General features: G+C 41.5%; 2 protein-coding genes across 4 annotated transcripts in view; both read left to right on the forward strand.

Annotated features, from left to right (window-relative positions):
• The window catches only part of LOC120740023 (glutamate receptor ionotropic, NMDA 3B-like), an 89,299-nt gene extending 82,852 nt beyond the window's left edge, over positions 1-6,447 (forward strand). Inside the window, exon 12 of the mRNA XM_040042091.1 lies at positions 294-6,447. Coding sequence (XP_039898025.1) covers positions 294-1,248 — 955 coding nt within the window. The 3' untranslated portion in view covers positions 1,249-6,447. The remainder of the gene's footprint in view (positions 1-293) is intronic.
• A 42-nt stretch (positions 6,448-6,489) lies between these two features.
• LOC120740024 (phospholipid phosphatase-related protein type 3-like) lies at positions 6,490-26,868 on the forward strand. Of its 3 annotated transcripts, none has more exons than XM_040042093.1 (10): positions 6,490-7,041; positions 7,261-7,682; positions 12,326-12,429; positions 12,807-12,992; positions 15,226-15,355; positions 16,082-16,277; positions 18,440-18,497; positions 20,654-20,827; positions 21,662-22,474; positions 22,904-26,868. In XM_040042093.1, the coding sequence occupies exons 3-10, from the start codon at positions 12,349-12,351 to the stop codon at positions 23,855-23,857; spliced, it is 2,592 nt and encodes an 863-aa protein (XP_039898027.1). In that variant the 5' UTR covers positions 6,490-7,041; positions 7,261-7,682; positions 12,326-12,348; the 3' UTR covers positions 23,858-26,868. The 3 variants fall into 3 exon arrangements, with proteins under 3 accessions (XP_039898027.1, XP_039898028.1, XP_039898026.1); XM_040042094.1 differs by having other exon boundaries at positions 7,461-7,682; XM_040042092.1 differs by lacking the exons at positions 6,490-7,041; positions 7,261-7,682 and having other exon boundaries at positions 11,812-12,429.
• Positions 26,869-27,554: the final 686 nt, after the last annotated feature.

The raw sequence follows: 27,554 nt of genomic DNA on the forward strand, positions 1-27,554 counted from the left end.
CAGATTATTACATTTCTATGACTTGATAACAAAATTAATTGTGAAGGAGATATTTTTTTTGTGAAAGTCCTGTAATGGGTTTAAATCTTTTATTTAATTTAAAAAAGAAGCCCTAACAGATAAATTATAATTGAGACAAAAGATGTAGTGTTTAGTCAGATAATATCACTACACTCTACATTTGGTTTACTGGGTATAATTATCCTACATTATATATAAAAGTCCTTGCATTGCAGTACAGCATATCTCATTCTGTGTATTCCCTTTGCTGTGATCTTTCTCTCTTTCACCAGCCCCTCTTGTATCTCGGAGAACTGCACCCTACACAGGAAACAGCATCAGCCTCCTCCACCATCCCCTCCCACGTCAGCTGGGGACACGGGCAACTCCTCACCATCCAATGAACCCAAGGAGAAACGCGTGCACTTTGACCTGGAAACGCTTCACAGCTACCGCCTGCGCACACACACCGCCTCAGTGCGCGGCAGGCCTGGGATGGTTGGCCGTCCTGGACTTGGCCTCGGAGGGTTGGGGCTTGGCAACTTGGGGAGTTTTACTTCTCCTCCACAGATTAGCCTCCATGTCAACGGGGGCCCTGTCTCGACTCTGGCTTCCACAGGTTTGGTGCTGTCTCCCATGGGAACCAGAGGTGCTCAGACCAGCTTATGGGAAGGGGAGCTCCAGGAGTTGCAGGCAAAGATCGAGATATTCCGCACCCAGCTGAGAGAGGCTCTGGCTAGGAGAGCTGAGATCCAGAGCAGTCTGGAGAGAGAGAGGAGTGGACTGGTACGCAGGGATACTAGTCTTGATAGGGACAGGGACAGACAGAGGATACAAACTATTAATACAGACAGAAGTAGCTCCACTCAGCCCAGGCTCCCTGAGAGAGACAGGACCAGCCAGCTGCAAACCCTGAATAATCAGCAGACTGGGCGGGCTAACCAGTCAGGTGGGCCTGGGACTGTGGAGCATGGGAGAAGCAGCCAGTTAAACACAGTTAACAGTTTGGACAGAGGCAGAGCCAACCAAGTGCGCCCTGTTAATACTTTGACAGGAGAAAGGACTGTCCAGTCGCGCACGTCCACTAGTTTGGAGCGAAGTCGAGCCAACCAACAAGGTGCTGGAAATACAACTATCCAAACACGGAATACTTCTAGCCTGGACAGACAGAAGGCTAACCTATCACGTGCACTGAACACTTTGGAGAGGACAAATGCTAACCAGTCGACTGTAAGCAGTGAGACTTGATTAACTCCTGACCTGTAGGACTGCAACAGGGTTAGTGAGGTATTGCTTGCATAGCCGCGGGAAGATGGCTTTATTGGTATGGGTTACATTTATGTGGCGTTTGCTGAACTATAACAGTACGTGTTTACTCACAATGTTACTTACTGCAACCTAATAATTTTCATGCTGAGAATTATTTCCACACTTACTTAAAAATGCAACTAAAAATATTTTTTCTGCAAGTGAAGAGCTGATGTCATCCATGAAATATTAATTAAGCAATGTAATATTTAAATAAAAAGCAGAACATAACCCCATTAATATCCCGACATACCAGATCCGACAAACTGAAATGGGAATCCAGAAACCACGGTGCTTACTGTGGAAAACAGTAGGTCACATGAGGAATCGCTGTAGGAACTATAATAAATCAAAAATGTGGTGTGTTGTGCTGGCTGAAAAGGCCTACAAGCACATATGGATAATTGCAAAAGCACAGAAAAATCACAATTAACTTTAACTAAATTGAATGAATCCACATACACATCAAATACATAAGATAAGAAAAAGAAACAAAATTAGCATATTTCAATTAACCAATATAATAATTTCCTAAAATTATGAATGATGAAAATAAAAGTGTTGCACAATCCCAAAACAATTCTCTTTTGGGGCAACAATCCAGATCCCATGAAACTGAAGCAAGCCTTACGTGCATTGACGCTTTGCATCTTTTCTTATGTTGTTCTGCAGTAGATATACCCAACGAGTCAAATACTCTTTTTGGATATTTTTATATGTTTCTCTCCTGTTACAATACGTCACTTTGTGAGATGGTAATTCTCCTCTGCTAGTAACTTTAAAAAGACAAACTGTTTTTGAATTTGCAATAATTTGAAAGTCTGCAGAGTGAAATAGTTTAAAGCCATTAAACCCAACTATCCTGAAAAGTTTAGTTATAAAAAGGTGACTTTCCCCTGACCCAGTGATTAAAAGACATAAGGGATTTCAGCTTCAGCAAAGCTTGTACCACAAATATTAGCTCTTAAGGCCACGGAAGGTCTATTAAAAAGATGCAGTCAGGACAATGCGGGTTCTAGTGTTGTGTTTTTCTAGTTTGGCCAATGCTAGAGCTGTTCATCTCAGCCTCTGCTGAGTTTTTAGCATCTTTTTTTATAAGCTGCCTCACGTGACTACACCACCTTTATAAAAGTGCAATACTAAATCAAAAACCCCTTTAATTTTCTGAATCGTGTGTCTGGGGTATGGGTTTGGAATAAATATATCCACTATTTTTCATTACTAAAACAATCATGTAAAAAACACTGAGTGTGGATTGCAATTTACTCAGTACCTACAGATCTGATAGGTGAGATTTCATCTTTTTAACATATCTTTGAAATAGATGTATGCTTTTACACATTTTCTTCTCCACTTTTTTTCTATAACGTAAATTAAGTTCCATGCTTTAAATCAGCCATTGGGAGCTACGAAGATCTGAGGTTCTTCAGAAACTGGCTGCATGTGGGACTCGCTTTCAGTTACTCAGTCCACCACTGGATGGCACTGAATCCCTGCTTCCTGCGGCTATGGACACTGGCGAGTGTGTGGATTCAGGTTTTATTCCAGCAAAATGACAAACAGATGAATTTAAGCAATCAACTTCTGAAGAAACAATGGCAGGCAGAAACTGAATATTGCCATGCAGTTCTCATGGAGAGCAGAGGATCTGGGAAATAAGGTTTTACGAACTCGCTCCAGCACTATACAACGTAACGACACCTAACTGTATTGGGATAGTCAGTCTTGTGTGTCTCTCAGTTCTTTAAGCAAGCACTGGGGATTTGACAGCAAGTTTAAGAAAAAATCGATAGCAGTGAAAGTTAACATGGCTGATGATGGTACTGATGTACATTTAAATTTTTCAAAATTTGGTGTGGTGTGAAGTGGTTGTGTTCACATCCCATGGTGTCTATGAGGAAAAAAAACATTTTAAATCTTTATTGAGAAAGAGCTTGTTGTACTGGATATTTAAAGAAATACTTTTAAAGTTACCCGTCATAAAAATTATATAGGGCATATTATTGAATTTTACCATAAATGGTCATTCTCATGTTTTGAAATAAACATTTATATACTTATTTTTCTGGCATTGTTTCATATTTTGAATGGAAACAAAGGATAGCAAAAAATGTCGAGCTTTTCTTATTATTTAAGGACAGGAAACAGCAGTAAACACTGTAAGCAAGTTGCTTTAATGGATTTGAACTTAGTCAACCGTATTTAATTGTTTTTATTATTTAATGCTTTTTACAGATAAAGCTGCTTCATCCTGTCGCAAGTGTCAAAGCGATTAAAAAGTTCAGAACCAAAAATGTTAATAAAAAAAAAACTTTGTAATCAGGAAACAGCATTGTCTCTAAAGGTGTAAGAGCATAGCAGCACATCAGACTCAACATGTGTTTCCTACCAATTCGTTTTATTTTAGAACAACTATCCAGTGTGAGTAAGCATGACCCAGTAAATGATTAGCAGGTTCTTAAAGGATTGTTGGTCTGTTTGGCATCATTTATGGACAAAAAATAAGTAGAATCCTATATATATTGTTACTTTTTGGACAGTTTTTACTGACCAAAATTTTTATCTCAGAGGACTTTTTATACCTTTTAGTTTAATGGTCAGGAGATCCATCTTTCTTTCTGTACTGATAGTCTGGGCTGTCTGCCACTGTGGTAAACAAAGCAGTAAACCTGCACTCTTTCCTTTTAATGTGCCACAGTGTTCCCAGTCCTCCATTAAACAATGACATTTTGAGGTGTATCTGGTCTCTTGACAGAACTGTTAAAATGTTAGTAGCAGAAGGCCATTTTAGTCACAACAACAAATGCATTAAGAAGAACGAACACTGACAGCATAGAACTGCAGAGTCAAAGTCAAGCTGCAGAATATATCTGTTCTATCAAACTAACTGAACAAATCCTAACCACTGTGCCTCTGCTATAGCAAATTATTACCATGGAGCACTTAAGCATTTGATTTGTGTGAGAATTGTGGGTGATTATGATTTTTGGCTTGTCGAAATGTTGATAAAATGTGAACACTTTGTAAGCCCTCAATCAATATCCTTATCACATTTTAACATGCTGGAGCCAATAACACAGTGAAATCCTCCTCTTATCTGCCACGAGCCCTATCAAAGTAAAGTGCAGTCTGGAAACACAAAAGGAGCACAGAATCAATGGTATCACAACCTAATAGACTTGTCAAACAAATGCCAGGGTTCCTGAGGCTACTCAAGTAAAGGTTTAAGCACTACTTCACCTCAGGGTATAATGGCTTTGTTTAACTTGTCATGTAATGACAGCTCTTAGCCACACAGTGGCACTTGAAGCTGTCCCTAAGCACAAGAGCATAGACTGTGGAGTGGCATTACCTGCACAGAATGACTTACCACTGAGGACATTATGTTGACAGTGTGACAGAGACATGCACTTATTTACTTTTGGGAAAAGAAAAGCCACCTTCAGTGAGAGTGCATCCTATATTATGTGATTATCTCTGCATTCCCATGTTCATTTGCTAGTCAGCCAAACATCAACCACCCCATGAAGTGCCGGCCTACATAACATGCCAAAACAAATCACTGTTTCAGATTTCTCTATTGATTGTCTTTCAAATTACAAGGGAACACAATCAGAGCTATATTAATATTCTTTTAAAATCCCGTTTGCTATTTGAGACTGAAAATTGAGTGCTTATATGAAACCTGACCCTTAGTGAAGCCAAAGCTGATATTGATACCACAACTGTGTAACACAGAAGAGCAATAACAACTTGTGTGTTGGTTGAAGGAGATGATAGATAGATGGATGGGGGCAGGCGCTGATTTAGTTCCACTACGTCAACCACGCTGGATAAAGTGAAGATCAATCTTTCATTTTCTGCACTCACATGGTTGGATTCTCCCTTATAATAAAATAAGCATGGCCTCTTTGTCAGGTGTCTTCAAAGCACGCAGGGTAAGCTGAATAGGTTGTTTAAAAAAAATCAATCAGAATCGAGTTGTAAAGTTGGGGTTTGCATGGATGGATGGGTAAATGTGCTGGCATGCAATGATAGAATTAATATCTTTCATGTGCACTTGATCAACATGAAAGTCTGCATTTACTGTATTAACATGTGTATGCTATGTGCGCACTGCAAGAAGCTCTGTGCATGCATTAGCCATGTAAACATGCGCTGCAAGTCTGGGTCTGAATGTGCACATACATGTTTGTATCTGAACAGAGATGGTTGCCCTTTCGCTCAGACGAAATAATTGGGTCACATGTGTGAACACCAGTCGAGGAAAATTTTAATCAAACTTAAGAATCCCCATTGTACATCCCCTCCAGCAATCAATTACCATCCAACTGGGGTAAATGGTAAAGAGTGCTGATAGCGCACTAACTCCACTAGAGAAAATGCAATTGTGGTGATGTGTGGCTTTCACAACTTCTATAACTGTGTTCATAATTATCAAAATTCACCACCTTGAGAAAAGTGTAAGTGTCTGTGGGAAGCAGAAAAGAGCGTTCAAGCACCTCCACCCCCCTCCTTTTAGTGCTTTGTGTAGTGGGTAAATAGGAGCCAGAGAGTGTGAGTGATGAGTTTATTAGCTCCTGCCAGCTGTGACCAGCCCTTGGGTATTATTGGTGGGTTGGTTGCATGGTTTGTGTGCGATGCTGTTTAGGTGGGGGCTCCAGGCAGGGCAGGGGGGAACAGGAGGGGCGCAGGGGATGGAGGCGGAGACGGGGGAGTACCCCATGAGAACCAGAGAAACTCCCTGGCAACTGGAGACAGGATAAACACTAAATGGGGCGCCCCCATTCATCTAGCACCAAGCAGTGTCACACAGCCAAATGACAGAGATTGAGAGAGAAGGGGTGAGTGGAGGGGGTGCAAATATCTGAATGAGTGTAAATCCACTGGAGGCTGGTCAGCAGGAGACTTCCTGAACTGCACCTACTCAAATTAGTCTGCCACGATATTAACATATGGGATGCCAGTGTCCCTGAATGTATCACACTTAATTATTGACCTGCCAGACGTGGAATAAAATATTTTTTTTCTTTAAATTAGGAAAGGTGTGTGGGTGCTGTGGGTGTGGATGGTTAAGTTCAGTTTTCACTTCCACTGAGAACTGATAACCGTGAGAGCAGAAGACTACAGATCTCTTAGAGAGCATCTTTTGCAAGCACGTGTGCCACCGACACAACACATGCACGCACGTGTGTACGCACAGCCGAGTCTTTGATGTTAATTGCCGCAATGTCATTCATGATGAGTCAGTAAACCAGAGGTGTCGGTAGAGCTATCACAAAGTGCGTGAGCGCGTGTTCACGGTCCTCACCGCACCGGTTCCTTCGGGGGAATTTAAATGCACCACGGTGGTCATCCGCCTGCCACACCCTTTAGAGTAAACAAAGGCGGACACAACTGAGCCACAATCCTTGGGCGATGACCGAAAAATCGCAGGGCCAACAAATGACTCTGATGGCATTTACAGAAGCTCGGGGCGTAGCTGATGCTGAGCCTTAATCATATTTGTTTGTGAAACGTTCTCGTTCTAATAGATTAGAGGTTATCTCCCAAACCGCCCCCTCACTTTTACGCACACATGCGCAAGTTTCGTGTGCTCCTCTCACACACTGCACACGTACACATACCAAAATATACCCCTTTGTCTTGGTCGCCTCACGGCGGTAGCCCCGTAACAGGAATTCAGCGGAGATAGAAGCAAGTGTGTGGACCAGACTGTCTCCTCCCCCCATGGTAAGCGCACACACCACGATTCTCCTCCCCCTGTACCCCCACCTCCCCTCCTCCACACCCCTGCTCGCCCCCCACGCCTTTGTGTGTGTATGTGCGCTCTGTGAGGCTGACTGCGTAACCCGAAAACCGTGTGACGGATGCTGTGCATTTAAAATCAGATTTTATTTTTTTAATTTTTGGGGGGGAATTTCTTACTTGTTACTGTTTTGTATTTTGTAGGAAAGGGGGAACCTGTATGGGCAAATAAAGGGGAGGAACCGGGTGGACGCACGTGAATCTCTCACTTTATTCAAAGCCAGGAAATTTAAAGGAAAGGAACGCGTTACCAGCAAGTGCGGCAAATTGGACTTTCCACCATCAGCAACCCTCCTCTCTCTCTCTCTCTCTTCTCTTTCGCCATCCCTGCTCCTTCTCTGTAGGTCTCCTCACTTACTTCCATCATTCCTCCAACCTCCTATGATCCCAGAATAGCCTCACGGCGGAGCTCTCTCTAAATATTAGTGAAGGTTTTGGATTTCGGGGTGACTCTGGAGATGGATTAAAGGGACGGTGCACCGCAAAACTGGAGCAGCACGCACGACCACGCCGAGGGGGAAGGGGGCGACGGGATTCGGTGAATTCGCGGAGCCCCCGGGACAGAGGTGAGTGCTGTCCGGTAGTATAGAGGTTCTCTTCTCCCGTACGCAACCCAAAGAAAGCTCAGGAACCTATATGCTTCTCCTGCTGGCAGGAGCTGAGAGGCGACAGAAGAAAAATTAGCACATGGTCTTCACGTTTCCATCGTTGATGATATCATACGCAATCTGCTGATTTCTGCTTGTGGAGGAGTAACTGCTCAGTGGTCATTTTAATATAGTGTTTAATCAGATTCTGGTTACTAGAGGCTTCAATAGATGATCTAAAACAAATGAAAGCTTTTTAAAAAAAAAAAAATCAAAAAACACATGATTCCTGTCCATGAAAAATGAAATCAGTATCACCGTTTACACCCATCTCAATTTATATTATTAAGATAAAGCTACATTTAAAGGACGGCTGTTTCTTTCGCTGTAAAAGCAGGTGAGTTAAACTGACCAAGGTATAAAGTCGAGCAAATAGCGCTTTGCATATGTCTGTTTAAGGGCCCTGCAGTGGACATGGCTTTACATTAGCCAACACAGCAACTTTATTGCTGAATCCATGAATACAGTGAATGGGAAACTGGTGAGCTGTGGTTCTCCACTTCATATTCATCTCATTAATTAATTTCCAAGTTCATTTTTTTGAAAACTATGCATGAATAACGAGTAGGGAGACACCACAAATCTATGTCACTTTATTATTCTGTACTGTCCTGTACTCTTCTACTCTGAATAATAGTGTAGTAACTATAGGGACTTAGGGACAGCAGACATACACGGATCAGCCATTACTCTAAGACCAATGATGATGAAGTGGTTTAAAATCATTTTGCTTTGCTTAGAACTGGATCCTGCTTCTGATTTGTCTTTCTTTGGCATGTGCCAGCCCCTTCAATTAACCCCAAACCCCCTTACCTGCAAAGGCACTCCCCAATGGCAGCAGCCTCCCTTAGCAGAGCAGTACCCTTCGGCAACTGCAAAAGCTGCTCAAAAACAGCCCAAGGAACAGTACTAAGAGCCCAAAGCACCAACCCAGCCTGCAAACTCCCCAGATCACATTCCAATTCCCGCAACCCACAGAAATCCACCGCCAATGTTCTGATACCAGACATCACAAGAAACTCTCAGCGGTCAAGAGTACATGCCCTGATGGGTCTGACATTTTCTGGCAGCACAAAGGCGGTGTGTACAGTAATAGGCAGGTGGTCTCATGTTGTGGCTGATCCTGTGAAGTATGTGAAAAAAAATTCCCTTTTGAGAAATAAATTGCTGGCTTTGATTTTTTGTTTTTGTTCCCATTTGATTCAATTTAATCCCCACCAAAAAATCCCTCATCTCATGAATGCTACTGGATGACTGCTCTATACTGTTCTATTTTGTAGTATAGAAGTAGGTTATATTACAGTGCGTGAGTGATTATTTATCAGTCAGTAGATAGAAAATAAATTTGATCTGATCACTAACCAGTTAATTGTTTTAGATATGTTTTTAGCAAATCTCATTGCATAGCCAGTTGGCTTAATGTTCATCAAAATGAGATGAGAAGATGCCAACCTGGGCTCTGGGAGACTGTAATGGCCAATCTAGACAAAAGACACAAAGACAAAACAATAAGTTCATTCTCAGCTAATTCAAATTGTCAGCCAGCACTCTTTTCTATCAAACAAACAACGACAGGATGTCTTTTTTTAGAAGAATTAAGCTCAGTTCTCCAAGAGCTTTTACAAATATACCATAGTAGCTGCCCTGGAGGATTTTATAGTCACCCAAGACCTTGTCAGTACTGTAGGTTTATCCTTTAATTAGTCACCCATCCATACATTAGCTCACTATCTTTAACCCCACCCCTGTGCTGATGCTCCCTGAGTCATATATTTTCCTCAGTGCCTGACAGACTGTTTCTGCATGCCATGGGCTATACAACCCACTTCATTCACAGGCATACACACAGACAAGATGTACACAAATCGCTTAAACTATAAACACACTCAGACACTTTGCAAGCACAAGCATAGCAGCTCAAACTACAAACAGTGCAGCACACACACACACACACACACACACACACACACACACACACACACGCACACACACATAAAAGATGCGCCTCAGAGGACGAATGCTGGTGTAATAGATAAACGACCCCCATTTCTTCAGTCAAGAAGCTCATTCAGTGCATGTTTGTGTGTGTAATGTGAGTTGGGGTGCCGTTTAAGTGCTGACTGGAGTAGGTCACTGAGACCAAGCTGCTGGGCGAGTGAGACCCAGACCCCAGCGTCTTCCTAAGCTGCTTTTAGCGACACTGAAATCCATCCATCCCAATATCCCCCCCTTCTATGATCTTCACCCCCTTCCTACCCTCACCACCAGACATACAAATACACACACTCACACACAGAGACACACACACACATTTGGCTTTTTTTGAAATATTTTTTTTCTTTGATCTGTGCTTATCTTGTCCTCTTCTCTCGTTTCCAATACATTTCTAGCGGTCATGGAAATTAGACTGTGGAAGTCTTTGATTCTTTGCGCCTTACATTGCCTAAGGGTCAGCCCCCCCCCCTCCCCTGTTTCGAGAGAAACAGAAAAAAATAAAAGAGGGAGGAGATTAAAAATGGGAACGAGAGAGGTGTGCAGAAAGAGGGACAGGTGGTGAAACGTGAAATGAAGGGTGAAAAGGCAGAGATGGGGATATGCTGAGAAATGATACAAGAGAGACCAGCGAGACAGAAACAAACAAGAGCTCAGCAGAAGTACTGAGATGTAGAAGGTGACAGAGGTAGAAAGACTTACAGAGGCCATGACAGCTTTCAGAAAACGTGAGTTTGTTGAAGGGTGATGTGGATGGTATTTTTGGATTCAAGCTTCACAAAAACCTTTGGGCCTTCTCTTTTAAAGTGGACTATTTCTGTGACGAAGAAGGATATTACAAGTACAAAATGTTCATACCTTCATTAAAGACCAAAGCGCTCCACTGAAACTCATTTGGGAAAGCATAAATCCATTCAGTTGGGTCAGCAGGCCTTTGACACAAGGTGCAGTAGATTTGCATATGGGGCCACTGAGCAAGTGGCCACAGGCCAAATCTCCACATTCATCATATTAGTCAGTGCATGGATTGTAATGAAGATAAATATGGATAAAACAAAGGCAAAGTAACATATAGGAACAGGAATGTTGGTATAAAAAGAACTACTCACAAAGAAAAGAGGTCAAGAGGAAAGTGTTAGTAATGTGGTAGGGAAATGAAACCGATTGAAAAGGAGAGATAAGCAAAATGGGACAAGCAGAGCCAGGAGAGAGGGAAGATTGAGAGGGAGGGAAAGGGAGAATTGGGTAGAGGACAGAGAAAGAGGGGACAGGCTCTTATCGGGGGGGAATGGGGTTCTGTAGAGAGAGCTGTGAATATTTAACTCTGTTTAGTTTTCCATTCCTGCCTTTGGCGTTGGCTTGTCTCTGACGCCTTTTGACTGCCTGCAGGTTACTGATGGAAGGAGATATCTCTATATATGCACGTCTATAATTTTGTGGGGAAGATTAATTTGAAATGTAACAGGTATGTAGAATTATTCTAAATACTAAGCACCTGAGTAAATGGTAACTGGGCTTCTTTTAGGAGAGGCTTTTTTCGGTTAATCAATTCATTCTAATTCTTTCTAATTCTTTTCCCCCATTTGTTTATTTTCCTAGTGACATAAAAAACACTTTTCAAAATATGACAGTCTTGTGTGTTTTGTTGTCTCCCTGCATTTTTGGGTGGCTGCAGCTAAGGAGGGATAACAGTCATGCTAATCAGAAGATCGGTGGTTCAAACCCTGGCTGCTCTTGTCTGCCAAAGTACCTTTAGGATAGATGCTGAACCCCAAGTTATTCCTGATGTATCCATTGGTGTGCAAGTGTTAGAAAGAAAACACTTCAGCATAGAAAAAAAAGTGCGCGTGTGTATGTGAACATACACCACCTTGCATTTAATCATTAGGTATTATTAAGCTCTGGCTCTCTTGCACAGTGTCTGTTTTGTCTTGCCTTCCTCCTGCAACTGGTCGAGCCAGATGGCCACCCCTCCCTGAGCCTGGTTCTGTCTGAGGTTTCTTCCTGACACTGGGAAGGGAGTTTTTCCTTCCCACTGTCAACAAGTGCTTGCTCATAATGGAGTGGTCAGATTGTTGGGGTTTTCTCTCTATTACTGTAAGATCTTTACCTTACAATATAAAGTGCCTTGAGGCGACTGTTGTTTTGATTTAAAAAGTACTATGTAAGAACCAGCCCATTTACAATGTGTGTTCAGACAAAGTCAAAATAACAACTTTGGATATTAAGTGTGCAAAAAGTTAGACTGAATTATTAAATGTTTCTGTAGTACTACTGCATTGCTAAAGCAACGTTATACCATAATTGCATAGAATACCTTTAATGTCTGTGTTTTTTATTAGTTTTATTATTACTCTAACACTCTAATGCTTTCTAGTTCATACAGAAAACTTTGCAGCACCAACCAGCCTTTGACAACTTTTTGACCTGCTGTTTCATTCATAAGTCAGGGCCTGGCAGACTTTTGAAACATCTTTTTGAAGCTTTAGATTGATGATTGATGGTGGAAATCCGTGAACCTGCTTTGAAACTCCACTCTGACATCTCTTTGCAATCTGTTATCCCAACAGGCTGTGACTGGTCCCATCCCAAGATGACATCCCCCAAAAACAAAGCCAAGAAGAAACCACCAAAAGACAGCATGACACTGTTGCCATGCTTTTATTTTGTAGAGGTATGTGTCGCTAGATCAGATGCATGAATGAGTCACCTTTTTAAAATACAGATGCTTGTTTGACATTTCTCACTGCATTTATTGAATTAGTCCCTACTGAATCATTCCTTTTTCTGTACAATGATACCAATAGTGAGTGCCTTGTGTTGATTGCATTTGGAGGCATCTGACATCTGTTGTAAAGCAAGCAAGACGGGTATAACTTGCGCTTTTGTGTGTGTTTGAAAGTGTGTATTTGTTTGTACTGAAGATGAAACATTGGATGAATCACTTTTTTCCAAGCAAATATTATCTGCGAGTCACTCTTTGCTATGTCCTTGGTCGCATTTGTGTGTGTGTGTGTGTGTGTTTGTTTGTGTGCGTGCATGCATATCCAGCTCCCCATCGTCCTATCCTCCTTGGTGTCCCTTTACTTCCTGGAGCTGACAGATGTTTTGTCCCCGGCGATGGTGGGCTTCCGTTGCCATGACCGCGACCTCTCCATGCCCTATGTGGAGACAGGCGATGAGCTCATCCCTCTGTTGATGCTGCTGAGTTTGGCCTTTGCTGGACCTGCAGCTTCTGTAAGTCTATATGATACACATGTGAGGATCATTTGGGGTGCTTGTTTCCTGTGTTACCGAGTCCCAGAGTTACTTCAGACCAATTCATGGATCTCCATTGGATTGTGTATAAAAATATCCATCCATCCATCCATTCCATCCATCCATCCATCCATCCATCCATCCATCCATCCATCCATCCATCCATCCATCCATCACACCACGATGTTACATGCTATACTTTAATAAACTATTCTATACTAGTCATACCTAATAAATAGGTTAAAATTGACTTTCTATTAAGCATATATTTCTATGGCATTCAGTGCAATGACTATCTACAATCTGTGCAGTACTTCCTGCTTACACCCACCAGACACTTCGTTAGGTACACCTCTCTAGTATCAGGTTGAACCCCTTCTGCCTTTAGAACTGACTGTAGTTCTTAATAACATAGATTCAATAAGATGCTGGAAACATTCTTCAGAGAAATTGGTCCATGCTGAAATGATAGTATCACGTAGCAGCTGCACATCTATGATCAACTCCACCGCATCACAAAGGTGCTCTACTGGAGACTGTGTGTGTATCTGGTGACTGTGGAGGCAGTTTGATTGATTTTGCTTCTTGCTTGGTGGTTATGGGTGTGTGAATGTTTTGTGTGTTTTATGTTTTCTTTTTATGTGACATTTTTGTGATCTTCTGCATATAACCTGCCAAGAGACTGCAGATATTAATTAGCTTTTCAGGTGCAAATGGCAACATTTATCTTAATATTATACATGGTCCTGTTTTAATTAAAAATAATGGATACACTGTCTGTACTGCTGAGAAAGGAAAGATCCATGCTTTCACATTGTTTACATCAAATTACAACCCCACCAACCAAATGTGTAACACAGCAGAAACTGAGACTCATCAGACCAGGCAATGTCCGATTTTAGCGAGCCCGGGTGAATTGTAGCCTCAGTTTCTTGTTTTTAGTTGATGCGAGTGGCAACTGGTCTTCTGTTGCTGTAGCTCATCTCCTTCAAGGTTTGGCATATTCACATTATTTGAGCTACTGTTGTCTTCCAATTAGCTCAAAGCAGTCTGTCCATTCTCCTCTGTCTTCTGACATCAACAAGGGATTATCGTCCAAAGAACTTCCCTTCTCTGGAAATTTTCTCTTTTTCGGATCATTATCTGTAAACCCTAAAGATGTTTGTGCAGGAAAATCCCTTCAGTTGATCAAATACTCATCTGGCATCAGAAACCACGCCACGAGACATTTTAATAACCTTTCTTCCTCATTCTGAGTTCTCAGTTTGAAGTCAAGCAGGTTGTCTAGACCATGTGTATGCATGTAAATGCATTGCTCAATGCTTTTATTTGCCATGTGGTGGTTTGATTAGATGTTTGTGTTAACAAGCAGTTCTGTAAAACCTTTTTGTAATTAAAAATATTTTTCTGCCACAAGTTTATCCATATTTAGATATTATGTAATATAATTTGACTTGTTATAGTAATACTCTGCTGCCCTGTTTCCAGACATCCAGTTTCTATTGGTATTTTGGGATTGTTTTAATTTGAAAATTGATTGAAAACTTATTAGAGCATGATTTACACAGGCTGAACTAAAACAACATGTTAAATGAACCTAAAAGTTTGAGTAATAATTATATTTAGGTTTTCCACTGAGCATTTAATTAACATTTAATTAACTCCTTATATGAAAGTGTTGATTAGCTCTACCAGAACATAATCCTGTCACAGATTCAGTGACCTATTATATGTCTGAAGCTTTGAGGGTTTGTGAGTGCTCCACATAAGCATCCCGCAGATACACTTGTGCATATAGACAAATGCATAGATCACACAAATGTACAGCTTGTCAAACACTCACAAAGCAAGATAAATGTAGACACTAAATATATACCTGACATTCCCATGCACATCATCGAACACGCCACAGGCCCTCCAATCAATATGCACACTCACACCCAGACGCACACATTCCTAATCCTTCAGCAGACCTCTCCAAAACTCATCTATCATTCCGACTGAAAGTGATCACTGTTCAATAGCACCTTTGCTCCATTCGCTCTACAATGCATTGTTTCCCATCAATCACAATATCTTGTATCTGACAATGATAGATTCAAACTTTTCAAATCTTTTTCTTTTTCATTTACTCTCGTAGTCGTTTGAAGTGTAACGAAGAAAGACTCCATATCTTTTATTCTCCTTTTTTTTTCTCTCCCTCTGTCTGCAGATTATGATGGGGGAAGGCTTGATGTACTGCATGCAGTCCAAACTGAAGACTTGTCCAAAGTCAGAAGGCAGCATAAATGCTGGAGGCTGCAGCTTCAACTCCTTCCTACGCAGGACCGTGCGATTCGTCGGTGTGTATAACTGCCAGTCCTTCAGAGCGTTTGGGCTGCTTGCAGGAGTTAAGGCCACACTGTTATTCAGAGCACACTTAGTTACATGGTGTAATAGTTCAGGACAAATCATTGATGGGCATCTCTGAGGACACGTGAGAACTCTGTTTTTCTAGTTTTTTTTTGTATTGTCACTACCCAAACAAGCAAAATAAAATAAAATAGTCATATTAATACAATGAACAGTTTATCAAACTGAGGCCAATGGAAGATGTGTAGGTTAAATTCTGTCCTTTATGCAAACCACAAAGTTAGAGCAAAATGCTGTTGTTCTTAAGATGAATATCAATTTTGGCTCTGACAAATTATTCATCCTTCTGAGCCTGCAACTTTATCCCCATTTTAGAGTAGAGAAATAAGCTAATTACATGCATTAAATGAAGGGTGGCTTAAAATGAAAAAGGCATGATATCATACTCTACAGGAAATATCTTGAGGCTGACTTTGAGCTTTGAAGTGAAAACAGTAATTAATTCACCTTGCCAAATTTCTCTGTCTGCGGGAAAGCTTCAAAATGTGACAAACTGAAGGCTTTTGGTGTCACTTAAGGTCGGAGCAAATTAAGCGTAGTTTGCGCAGCTGTACACATTCATAAATGAACATCTCAATGTCCGGAAACCACCAGAGGCTTTTAGTTCATTTACTAAGGTTGCCTTACTATCTCTTCCCTTTACCTCTCTCCCTCAGGTGTTCATGTATTCGGTCTCCTGGCAACAGCCCTGGTGACAGATGTCATCCAGTTAGCTACTGGCTACCACGCCCCTTTCTTCCTTACTGTCTGCCAGCCTAATTACACGGCCCCGGGAGTGTCATGTGACAACAATGCCTACATCACACAGGACATCTGCATGGGCAAAGACCAGTATGCTATTATGTCAGCTCGGTAAGGCATTCATTTATAACTAAAGGAGAATAAACACAGAATGTCTCCATCTGCTTAAAATCAAAATTTGCATCATTGCACATTAAAAACAACATAAACGCTAATAAGACAAACAGATTTAACGAAGTCGTTAAAGTAAATCATCAGTGCACTTGTACAGAGTCTTACCTGTCTTGTCAGCGCTCTGGCTCCATGGTCTGTTGCCTTGTAATAAGAATAAGACAACGTTGTGCTACCTAGTTTATTGTCAACATGCCTGCAGTTGGATGCAGCTCATAACTATACATCCTTAATCAGAAAATGTAACCCAATGTATTGTGACAATCATGTTGCAGATTATACTGAATAGGGTGAAACATCACTGTCTTGCAGGAGTATAGCAGACAAGGACTAAAGACAACTTATTGAGGGGATAAAAAGATAAAAATAGATAGAAATGGTTGCTTAAAATAATAAGGATTTTCTTTTTAATGGCATACTTGATAGTAAAGCCAAATGTTTATTTGTATAAGAAGACCTGCCACTCAGCTGCAGAATCTCCCTCGCAGGTGCTCTGACTAAGTTTGGGTTTTGTAAATGCTCTTTTGCAGTGCAGTTCCTAACAAGCAGACATAGGCTAGACAAATAAGCTCCGATCTATGGGTATGAGAGGCACTAAGCACACACACACACACAGGAAAGATTATAGCTAAATAGAGTTGATACAGGGATAATCCTTGTAGTACAAGTGCATATGTTAGCACTGCTTTACTTGCTGTGACTCTTATTGACACAATGCATTCTACTTGCTACTCACCTCAGTGTCTAAAGGATTAGCAAGACATGTTCTATAAAACGCTTGCAGTTTTTGCCAAAACTAACATCATCTTAACCTAAATATAGTTCCAGCCTTGATCCTCAAATTCATCCTTTTCACCTAACATCACGTCATTATAGGCATGCCCACCCGGAAGGCAAGATGTGTGTTTTTTTCCACCGCTTCTCAATTATTTGTGTGTGAAAATACTTCTCCTAAACCTGCTCACAAGAACAGTGGAAAAATCTCACCAGCACAGATTACCAATGCTCAGTCATTTACACTGACACAGAAATAAGGCCTGATTAGATTAGTCATAACATTTTTAATAATCTAACAGTATTACTGGCTTGCCACTACTGCCTCGTAACTCCGACTCCAACTGAAACTAACTACCAGTGGATCGCTGTTATATAGCTTGCTAACATTACAACCGACATTTGCTTTGACAGTGAGCAGTTTCATGTCCTTTACCTCCCAAAGCAGCAATAATGACACACCCAGAGCAAAATTTGTACAACGTAATGTGATTTTTTTCTGTACTTTCATCCTGTTGCCCGTGAAAGTGAAAGGGTTGTTCGGAGAGGAATCTATAGATCAGTAAATTGCTCTGGCAGAAACTTGGCTGGGTGGTTTCTTTGTGCTGGAAATACCACAGAGGCTCTTGCATGTGGATTGATGTGTCCAAAACGGGCAGTGTGTCTACATTTTTTTTTCTTACTTTGAGAAGTGATCGCAATATTCACAGACAGAAACAGAAGGAAATTTGACAGGCCTGTGCTGGAGTTCTATGGAGTGTCCAGTGTTGACCTGCATGTTTGAATGGTGCCCAGGGCTCTGTGCCTGGAGGGCAATATGATTGAGATCTATTCATAAAATAGACCTTTAGGCCAGCCAAAGTGTATTCAGACTCCAGGTCTAAAAGAAAACATGGCCTTTAAAGAATAATCCTTGAATTTAGCCTGAAAAAAAATGGGAAACGATAACACAACAGCAGAAGTTAAGAGCAAACACAACGATTTCTTTCATTTTAAAAAAAATTAAATTAAATAACATTTCTGACCTTAATTCAATCACTCTCCCTTTAATGTTCCCACTAATGCCCAGTGGTATTCTCTTTGTGTTTATTAATGTTCACATCCAAGGACACACACTCAGTCTGACAACTCTCAGTCGGGCAGACACACAGATTTTAATGTCAAATGCAATCCAGGCATAACAAGAGCAGCCGCGACAGTTTTATTCAGGTTTATTCAAGAGGCAATAAACGCTCTCAGAATACACAAAGCCCTTTATGAAAACAGGAATCGAATTCTTTTTTTGTCTTTACTCTTCCGCTTCTAACTCTCCCTTTTTCTCCCTTTAGGAAAACATTCCCATCCCAGCATGCAACGCTCTCTGGCTTCGCTGCTGTATATATCTCTGTAAGCACTCCTTTCGCCTTAATTGCCGCATGTGTTTGCTTAAGTGTTGTGTATCTGCATGATGTTTGTTTGCTTGTGAATATGCGTGTGGTTTATTTGATGCTTTTTTTTATGAATAGCTGATTCATTACAACTTTAAAACAGGAGAAAAACTATATGCAAGGTAACCATGTTTAGTTTGATACTTTTTCTAAAGCCTGAATGATACATTAACATTTTGTATCTTTGTCCTAGCACAACAATTAATTTTGTTTCATGATAACTATCCAGAACTTCCACTAATTCATAACAAACATTGCTGCTGGCATCATACAACTTGTATGATCTACAACCATATCAGCAACTTTCAACTGGAATTAACTGCCATTTGATACATAGTTCATAGATTTTCAGATTGCATATTATCCTCAGGCTGGGCTCACATCTGACTCAAATAAAAAATAACCGTAACTGTCAGATTGAGGTCAGGTTTGGGGGTTCATTGTTACGTTCTAGTGGATATTTTTGCCGTTCTGCAATCTGGCACTGACTGCAGCAGTATGTGAACTGTACGGCAAAGTAGCACTGTCATTTTTCCACGAGGTAACACCCTCCCACACACACACTCCTCCACCAATGGCTATTGCAAGCTACTGGCCATATCACTGCTGCCTCAGTGAGCCCTGTATGAGCTCATTAAAGCTCACTGGACAGATTTCTGACAAGATAAGGCAGGGGAGCTGGAGAAAAGCAGCTGTTGGGTTTGTTAGCACTACAACATGTTGTTGGATCTTCGCGCTGATGCCAGGTCATTTTTTTTTTTCAGTTCTGGTCATAACTGTCCAGCAAATTTAGACATTCATGTATTTATTGTGTTCAGTATAAAAAAAACTTTTCTGCTAAATTTAAATGAAATCAAATAAAGAAGATACCTAAGAAAATTTCTCCACAAAAGGCAGATAGTTGGTTCAAGAAGTGCCGAGAAAATCTGCATCGAAAATAACTCGCATCTCTCCAGGCTGACAGATTTTCCCTCTTGCATCAAGAAAAGCAGGATTTTTATGCACAGCACTAGATAGACAAGCTTGTTAGAAAGGAAATTTTTTGCAAAGCCTGCATTCTGTCACTCAGCTGTCCTCCGTTTTATATATTCGAAATATGGTGTGCATGCAGAGAATGCGAATGGCCAGTAACTGTAAATATATTTTCCCCCTTTCACAGCCTGTCTTTCTCACTCATCGACTTTGCTTTACTGCCAAGACATTTGAATTCGAAACTACTTTACCACATGAGCTAAAAAAGAAATATACAAATAAAATCAAAATAAGTTCAGTTCCCTTTTTCAAGACAATATGAGTTATATTAAAGAGAATGCTTCGAGCTGCACAGGAAACAAGTGCTATTGTATAATGGATGTCTTTGGAATAATTGTTATTAAATATGAATCTATATCCGCTTTACTTTAGCTTTTCTTAGTACAAAGGGGGATTAAAGGAGGAAAAGCCTGTATCTTTAAAAATACTTTTTTAACATTTCAGTATCTTAACTGTACAGATAAGACTGAAAAACTTTTTAAGTGTTGATCATAGACTGTATTTGCAAAAGTGACCGTATTTGAACAGAATGGTCCAAGGAGCACATAGTATTTAATTAGCCTGTTAATACAATTTACTGCATAGCCAGCCGTATTAATTGTCAGGTAATTGAATTCAAAAGGTAGCAACAATGCACACATGCTCAGTTCAGCTTAAGTGGTGCCAAACAGACAGCTTGTGGCTATTTAACTGGCTGTTGCATCCAGCTTTAACTGGCACATCCTGGTTGGCTTCATTTTTCAGTCCTGGAGGTAACTCTTGGAGGTAATGGACAAATTATTCGTCTTTAAGAATGCAGCCCGGAGAGCTGTTTCTCCATTTATGTTAGGCTAAGCTCCAGACTTTGGCTTAATATCTAATAAACAGATATGAGTTTGGTGTTGATATCTCTTCTAACTAGCATATTGTTTTATTATTAACCGGGTAATGCAATCTACATTTGCACTACACACTGTAAAGTAATTGTCTATGTGCACCTGAGGTAAAATTATCGTAATGCCTTTTAATCTTAATCCCGGGCTTCATATGTCTCAAACGTCTGCTCTTTGCTGATATGCTGTGTGTGTTTGTTTCTCTCTGCAGATGTATTTCAACGCCAGCATCAACAGCACTACTAAGCTGCTGAAGCCGATGCTCGTCTTTGCTTTCTGCATGGCAGCAGGCCTCGCTGGCCTGACGCAGATAACTCAACACCGCAGTCACCCTATAGACGTCTACGTGGGATACGTGATAGGAGCCGGCATTGGAGTCTACTTGGTTAGTTCAACAAAGTACACAAAAATGTTTGCTCCTGCTTTTTTCCCCCAATTCTTTATATCTAATAATAGAACTTACTAAAAAGAAATCTGAATTAATGAAGATGTCTACAAATCTTCTATTTTAGGCCTATGTTTGTGAATTAAGCATCAGCATGTGTTTGGATCCATTCAGGGATTTGTTTGTCCGTGAGGAGTAGTTAACCATCAATATGCAGCAGGGTGGGAATGACAAAATGCACATAAATAGATTTTCTTATTAACGTGGTTTAGTTGTTTTGCTGTGACTGAACTGTCCCATTGTATTATTCTAACAGTATCACAGCATGTGCTAACAAACGCTTCTTTCTTTCATCACCTCTCCTCCCTGTGTGGCTTCCATATATTTCTCTCCGAGCATTTTTTTTTTTTACTGGCAGCCTATATATAGCCTTTTCTATTACGGAGGGAAGGGAGAGGGAATGAATAATCCGATAAGAATTTTCTGGAACAATTTCACACTTCGTTTTAAGAAAACTTGTCGTTGCCATTTTCCACGCTCCCCTCCTCCTCGCCTTCTCTGTCTCTCTCGTCTTTCACTTTTCAAGAGGGGGAGTTTTTCTCCTTGTCATTAAAGGATGAAGAGAGGGGTTAGAGAGGGATTCACGCTGACCTCAGGAGAATAGCAGGAAAGAGAGATGTCTATTCACGCAAACTCTCTCCACTAATATGAAAATCTAAATTTTCCCTCCTAATGATTAAAGAAAACACAATTTCATGCTCTAGTCTTTATTTAACACCCTGAGTGGTTCTATTTCCTCATTTATTTCTCCTTTGTCCCTCTGTCCCTTGTTAGGCTGTGTACGCAGTGGGAAACTTCAAAGCCTCGGAAGAAGATGCTCCGTCTTTACAGAGACTAGCTTCAGCACAGCAGAAGGATGGCCTGAGGGTGTTGAGTCAGAGGAGCCATGACTCCTTGTACAGGAAGACTCCCAGGGTGTCTGAAAGCAGGGAGGAGCTGGGGTTGGGATCTGGAGCACGGAGTAAGGTGAGGAGGGAGAAGGCATCCCTGGCCTCCCTCAAACGAGCAAGCGCTGATGTGGAGCTTCTGGCGACCAGTCGTCCCATGGGCAAGGAAACCATGGTAACCTTCAGCAACACCTTGCCTCGAGTTGCAAACGGCAACAGCCCCATCTCACCCTCAGAGGAGCCAGTCACCACCCAGCGTCACATGACGTTCCACGTGCCCTTCGACCCACAAAGGTCTCGGCAGCTGGTGTCAGAGTGGAAGCAGCGCTCGATGGAGCTCCGTAGCCAGAGCTCACGAGATGAGGAAGAGGGAGGAGATGGAGGAGGTGAAGGAGGCACAGCTGCAGGGGAAGGGGGCGACCAACAAATGCCGTCTTCTCTTTATCCCACAGTGCAAGCCAATACCACCACACCGACTGGAGCCAGGATGGTGGTGGCACCCCCACTTGTTCACATCCCTGAGGAGGCCTCTCGGCCACCTCCTGTTTCCCCTAAGAGTGCCAAGACACGGGCAAAGTGGTTGTCACTCACAGAGGGAGGAGGACTAAAAGAGCCTGGAACAGGGCCCATTGCCGTGTCGACTCCCCGTGTGCCCAACACGCAGCCCAACCAGCCTCTCAGCCAGCAAAGAGTCACACAGGTGAGGTAGAAATTAGAAAATGAAAGCCTAAAAACGATCACAATGATATTATCTTTAGCCATAATTTTTCATACTTTATTGTCACGTGGCATGTAGCCAATTCAGTTTAGACAGGAACGGAGATTTAACAGCTGCCATATGCTGTGTAAACTACACATCTATGATTTATTTTTGCTGGTATAATCAAAACAACACTGGTGGGAGCAATTTCACTGATTAGTTTCCAACATAAATCAGTCTCATAAGACTTCAAATGCTAATTATAACTAGAGTTAAATCTTCTGAAAATATTTTAGAGGTATATAATAGGTTATTATCATGCTCTGCCATGTCCACGCCAATAAATGTCCCCTTCCTAGTTGTTGAGTAATTTATTTGCAGCTGCTCTTATATATGGATTATCATGAGATTTTTGTCTCTTTCTTGCAGGTCGTAGCCATGTCAAAGCAGCAGGGTCAAGGACCTACTACTCCTTCCACTAAGACATCAGAAGGCGGCTCCTCCTCTGGTCCTGGCTCCAACTGCTCAGAGTCACCATACTACCGGATACCATCTGATCGAGACAGCTGCACTGGGAGCAACCCAGGGAGCATCGCTGGCAGCGGGAGCATCGTCACAATCGACGCTCATGCCCCTCACCACCCGGTGGTGCGTGTGTCGGCCACTAATGGCAAGCCGTGGGAATGGAGAAACACCATCAGTGGCAACATGATGGCCGCTGACCCGACGGGTGACAAACACCGTGCCGCGCTGCAGCGACAAGACAATGTCAGTCATTACCGGGACTACAGGACACTCCCAGTGAAATCAGACTCCCTGTGCTCCTCCTCGGTCAGCTGCAGTGCCGAAGGAGGAGCTGATCTGCCTCCCCCACCTTTTCCCACCTCCTCATCCCCTCTTCCGCCCCCACCTCAGCTGTCGTCATCCCCTATCCCACCACCGCTTCCTCAACCATCTTCCTCTCCCTTGCCTCCCCCTCCACCACCAAGCTCCTCCCCAATGCCTCCACCTCCCATTCACCCCACCTCCTCTCATATGCCTCCACCTCCTCACCCATCCTCTCAGATGTCTCCACCACCCCTCCCATCTTCCTCTCAAATGCCTCCCCCTCCTCACCCCTCTTCTTCCCAAATGCCTCCACACCCACACCCATCCTCTTCGCCCTTGCCTCCACCACCGCATCCCTCTTCCATGCCTCTACCTCCTCACCAGTCTTGCTCCAGCATGCTTCCTCCACCTCCCCACCCTGACTTACTGATAGATGGCCACAACCAGTTATTGTCCCGCACTTCCACCCTGCCCCGTCGGCCGTCTGTGTCCGCCCGAAGCCATGCTGAGCAGGAGCACTACTACAAGGCCATGCAGAACGAGAGGATGTTATAGTGAAGCGTGAAGACAAGAGACACCATTGTAAAATCACAGATTGTACTAGAGAAGGGAGGACTCTTCTCAAAGAGACACTGAAGAAAAGTAGGCAGCGATAGGTGAACAGAGTTTTATGACTTTTGAGAAATGATAAAGTGGTTTAGAGATCCTGGATATGGAATTGAGGACTAGGTGAAAGTCTGGCAGAATACAAACTCAGCAGGGGGAATCTTTTTTTTTCCACTTCCTGCATACACAAACTACCCACAGTGTTAGCTCAGCAGCCCTCACTGAGAAAAGAACAGACAAGAAAAGAAACGGATGTTAAATAGAGCAGGGAGAGAAATTAAAAACCCCAGTTTACCTCTGGTTTCAGCACGCACATCCTCTGTGTTTCAAAGGAGTCGAAGAGGCTGCAGCTGAAAGAGCTGAATGAATGGATTGGGATTTGCTAAATCAAGTTTCCCTTGAGATGGGGATGAGACTCAGAAAACAAAACAACTACAGGCAATACTAGCTTTTCTTGAAGTTGAATAACTGTTTGAGGTTGCCAACCATTACACACAGAGAATTTGCTCTTGTTACTAGCTATAAAAATCATCCTTCAAAGCATTCAAAAGCTATAAGGATGCCGTAAAGTCAAGTTCAAACACAGGTTTAAGAGTACTTGCCAATAGCAACAACTGACAAAACCACAAATTCTTATACCTCCAAATAAACAAACCACATAACAAATTCTTACATTTGAGATCAGGCAGATGCGCTTGCATTTACCAGAAGAAGCAGATTTAGGAAACATTGCTTCTGGAAGGTAAGCAAGAAGGAGGAGAAAGGATGATTGGATGTGGGGAGGATCGTGCACAGTTGGGCACCCCTATACAGACGTCACTGAATGGATTACTGTAGCAAACATGAGAGGCAGTCAAGTGGAAAGAGAATTATTCCTAACATGAAGAATGTGGCTGGACACAGCACAGCAAGCCAGACAGACGGTCTGTCTTTTCTGTGCACGAAACCTTCCACGGAACGGAGCTTGAAGCCGCGCTAAGGAGATTAACGTGTTTATCAAACCATGCTAGTACACTCTTTGTATTTGGCCCTCTTGCAAATCGTAATAGTAAAGGGAATGTTAATGGAAAGCTGCCCAGCCAGTAGTGTTGCCCACCGTAACCTTGGAACAAAGTGGCTTCAGTAGGTACCAGTTGGATAGGCGAGCTGGCTTTATAGCTCAGTAAAAAAACATCCTTATGAGTAGATTTTAAGTTTTCAGGTCTTGAAAGTCTTTTCACTAGCATTTTGGCTTTCACTTTGCTTCTAATTTATCAGGAAAAGCCAAACAGAAAGACCCAAATCATTCTATTCATAAATTACTAATACCCGCAAGTTCAGACTTCACCTATCCATTATCTATACCATTTTTTTCGTTGCAGTTTTAAGAGATTATCAACTATACCTTTTTACGATATGAGGCTAAATTATTCTATTTTATATTTAAAAACTTCCCAGTTTAAAAATAAACAGCCAACCAGCACTATGATAAGCTAGGATTTCTTTGAAATAAATGTTGGTAAAACAATCTTAACTCAAAAATTCACTTCCTCTAGACTTTTCATCAGCAAATGTAATTTTCTACTGTAGAGCTATAATCTTCAGATAAACTATGGCCAACATGCATTTGCTGAAGACAACCATGTAATACGTTGGAAAGGCCCAGTACAACTGAGCAAGAGGGCCTTGAAGTGAGATTTGCCCACTGCACTAGAAAATGACTTCAAATCATAGACGGTTGTAAAGATGGATGCATCTACAGTAATGTCACCCACTGGTTTCTGAAGTCCAGTTTTGAAGCGTTTCACCCTCACCATTGTGGTTGCAAAAAAATTTAAAAATGGATGTGATAAGGAAAAGCAGATCATACTGTGAAAATGCATGCTCATTGAAGTGAATGTTGTTATAGTTTGGCAATATATACAAAAAAATGGAATTAAATTGAATTGAACTGAATCGTTGGCTAAAGACTTTAAATTGACCCCTCATTAGGCAATGAGCGTGCGGTTTCATAGCAGAGATAATTGTCTATTTTAAAACACAGAACAAGCAAAATCTAAAAAACAGCCTTAATTTTTAATTCATTTTGTCCCAAAATGAGTGACTGAGCCCATAAACATCAGTCATTCATCAGCTGATGGGCAACCTAAGATTTTTTAGTTTTCATTTTTATACTGTCTCTGGTCAAATACAGTTCAGTGAGTTTAGGTCTTCAATAATTAGTTTACAGAAATGATATTCAAACCATATCAATAACTGATTAACTCCATTCAGTTAAAGAAAAAAAATGTTGTTTGAGGATTTCAATTGCATAAACATGAGGATTAGGAATATGTGGTGGGTTTTTAATTGGTTTCTCAAAAAAGGCACTCTCAGTACGCCACTTAGGGCTCTGGAAAACCGTGAGTGACGTTTTTCTTGATTAGTCAGAAGAGGCGGTGGTGTTATCAGTCAGTTAAACATTTCTTTAAAAAATAATCATTTCAGCCCTAATTATACACTTCGGAGCAAGATCTGTGAGCAGGAAAAGTGAACACAACTAGTTTGGTGTTCCTTCAGTGCACTCCTGCCCTTTCTTTGTAATTATACTTTGTTGTATAAAGTTGTTATCCAGTTCATTTTTTGTCAGCAGTTATTCTGTCCAATGACAAGTGCTTTATATGATGCCATTATTTGCTCATACCTTAATCAAATACAGACTCAGACACACAGATGAAGTTGGTTTGCACCCATGCACCACAACACCTGAAGGATACATGGACTGATACTTTGTAAAGTAGGAAGAGGCTATGCTAAATGGAACAAGTTGTATTTTGTAGTGGCGCTCCTCAGGCGAGGAGCTGTTAGATAAAGTTGCTCGTCAGTTTGTGCTGCATGTGTGTACGAGTGTGTCCTTTTTTATAACCTGACCTTTTGTGCTTCGAGTCTGCGATGTTACATTTTGACAGACAGACATGCCGGTGATCATGCCATTTTGACTGTAAAAATATTTGCCATTACTTAATATTATTAGTACTTATTATTCCACAGTCCTCTTTTTTGGACTAATGTTTTCTATCTGTTGTGATGTGTAACATTAATAACCTCATTGAATAAAAAATAAGACTTCTTAAATACAGTTTTTAGCTTGTGGTACTTGAAAGCAGAGTCGGGGGGTGTATTATGGTGCGGCTGAAAATACAGTGGGGGTCAATGCCGAAGCAGCTTACTGTTACTCTAATGAAAAAGATCGTTTTCATTGATTCCTCGAGAACGTGCTCATTCATGCGCTCGCGCTCACACACTAACACAAATACGCATAGCCAGATGGATGCAGCAGAGCCACATTTGCGCCTTTCCTGTGGGCTAGTGTCAGGTTTCCATAATGAATTCTGCTAGAATCATGGTAGATCCCAGTTAACCTGCAGGGATTTAGTGCTCAGTGGTCTTTTTTTCCTGTGTGTGTTAGTATGGAAAGAATTGTGCAAATGTGTACTTTTACATAAAAATGTCATTTTTAAAATATTTGATATTTTTCCAGTATAAAGCTGAGATGATTTTCTTTTTATTTCTAGATCCACATGCATCAGGATTGGATAATTATTAATATATAAATGAGAGTTTTGGTGTTTTAGTAGTGCATGGCCCAGATTTAGCAAGGTTGTGAGTCCTTCCAGATATGTGTCAG

Source organism: Simochromis diagramma, unplaced genomic scaffold (genome assembly GCF_900408965.1).
Source record: "Simochromis diagramma unplaced genomic scaffold, fSimDia1.1 OVJJ01000304.1, whole genome shotgun sequence".
In the NCBI taxonomy this organism is placed as follows: Eukaryota; Metazoa; Chordata; class Actinopteri; order Cichliformes; family Cichlidae; genus Simochromis; species Simochromis diagramma.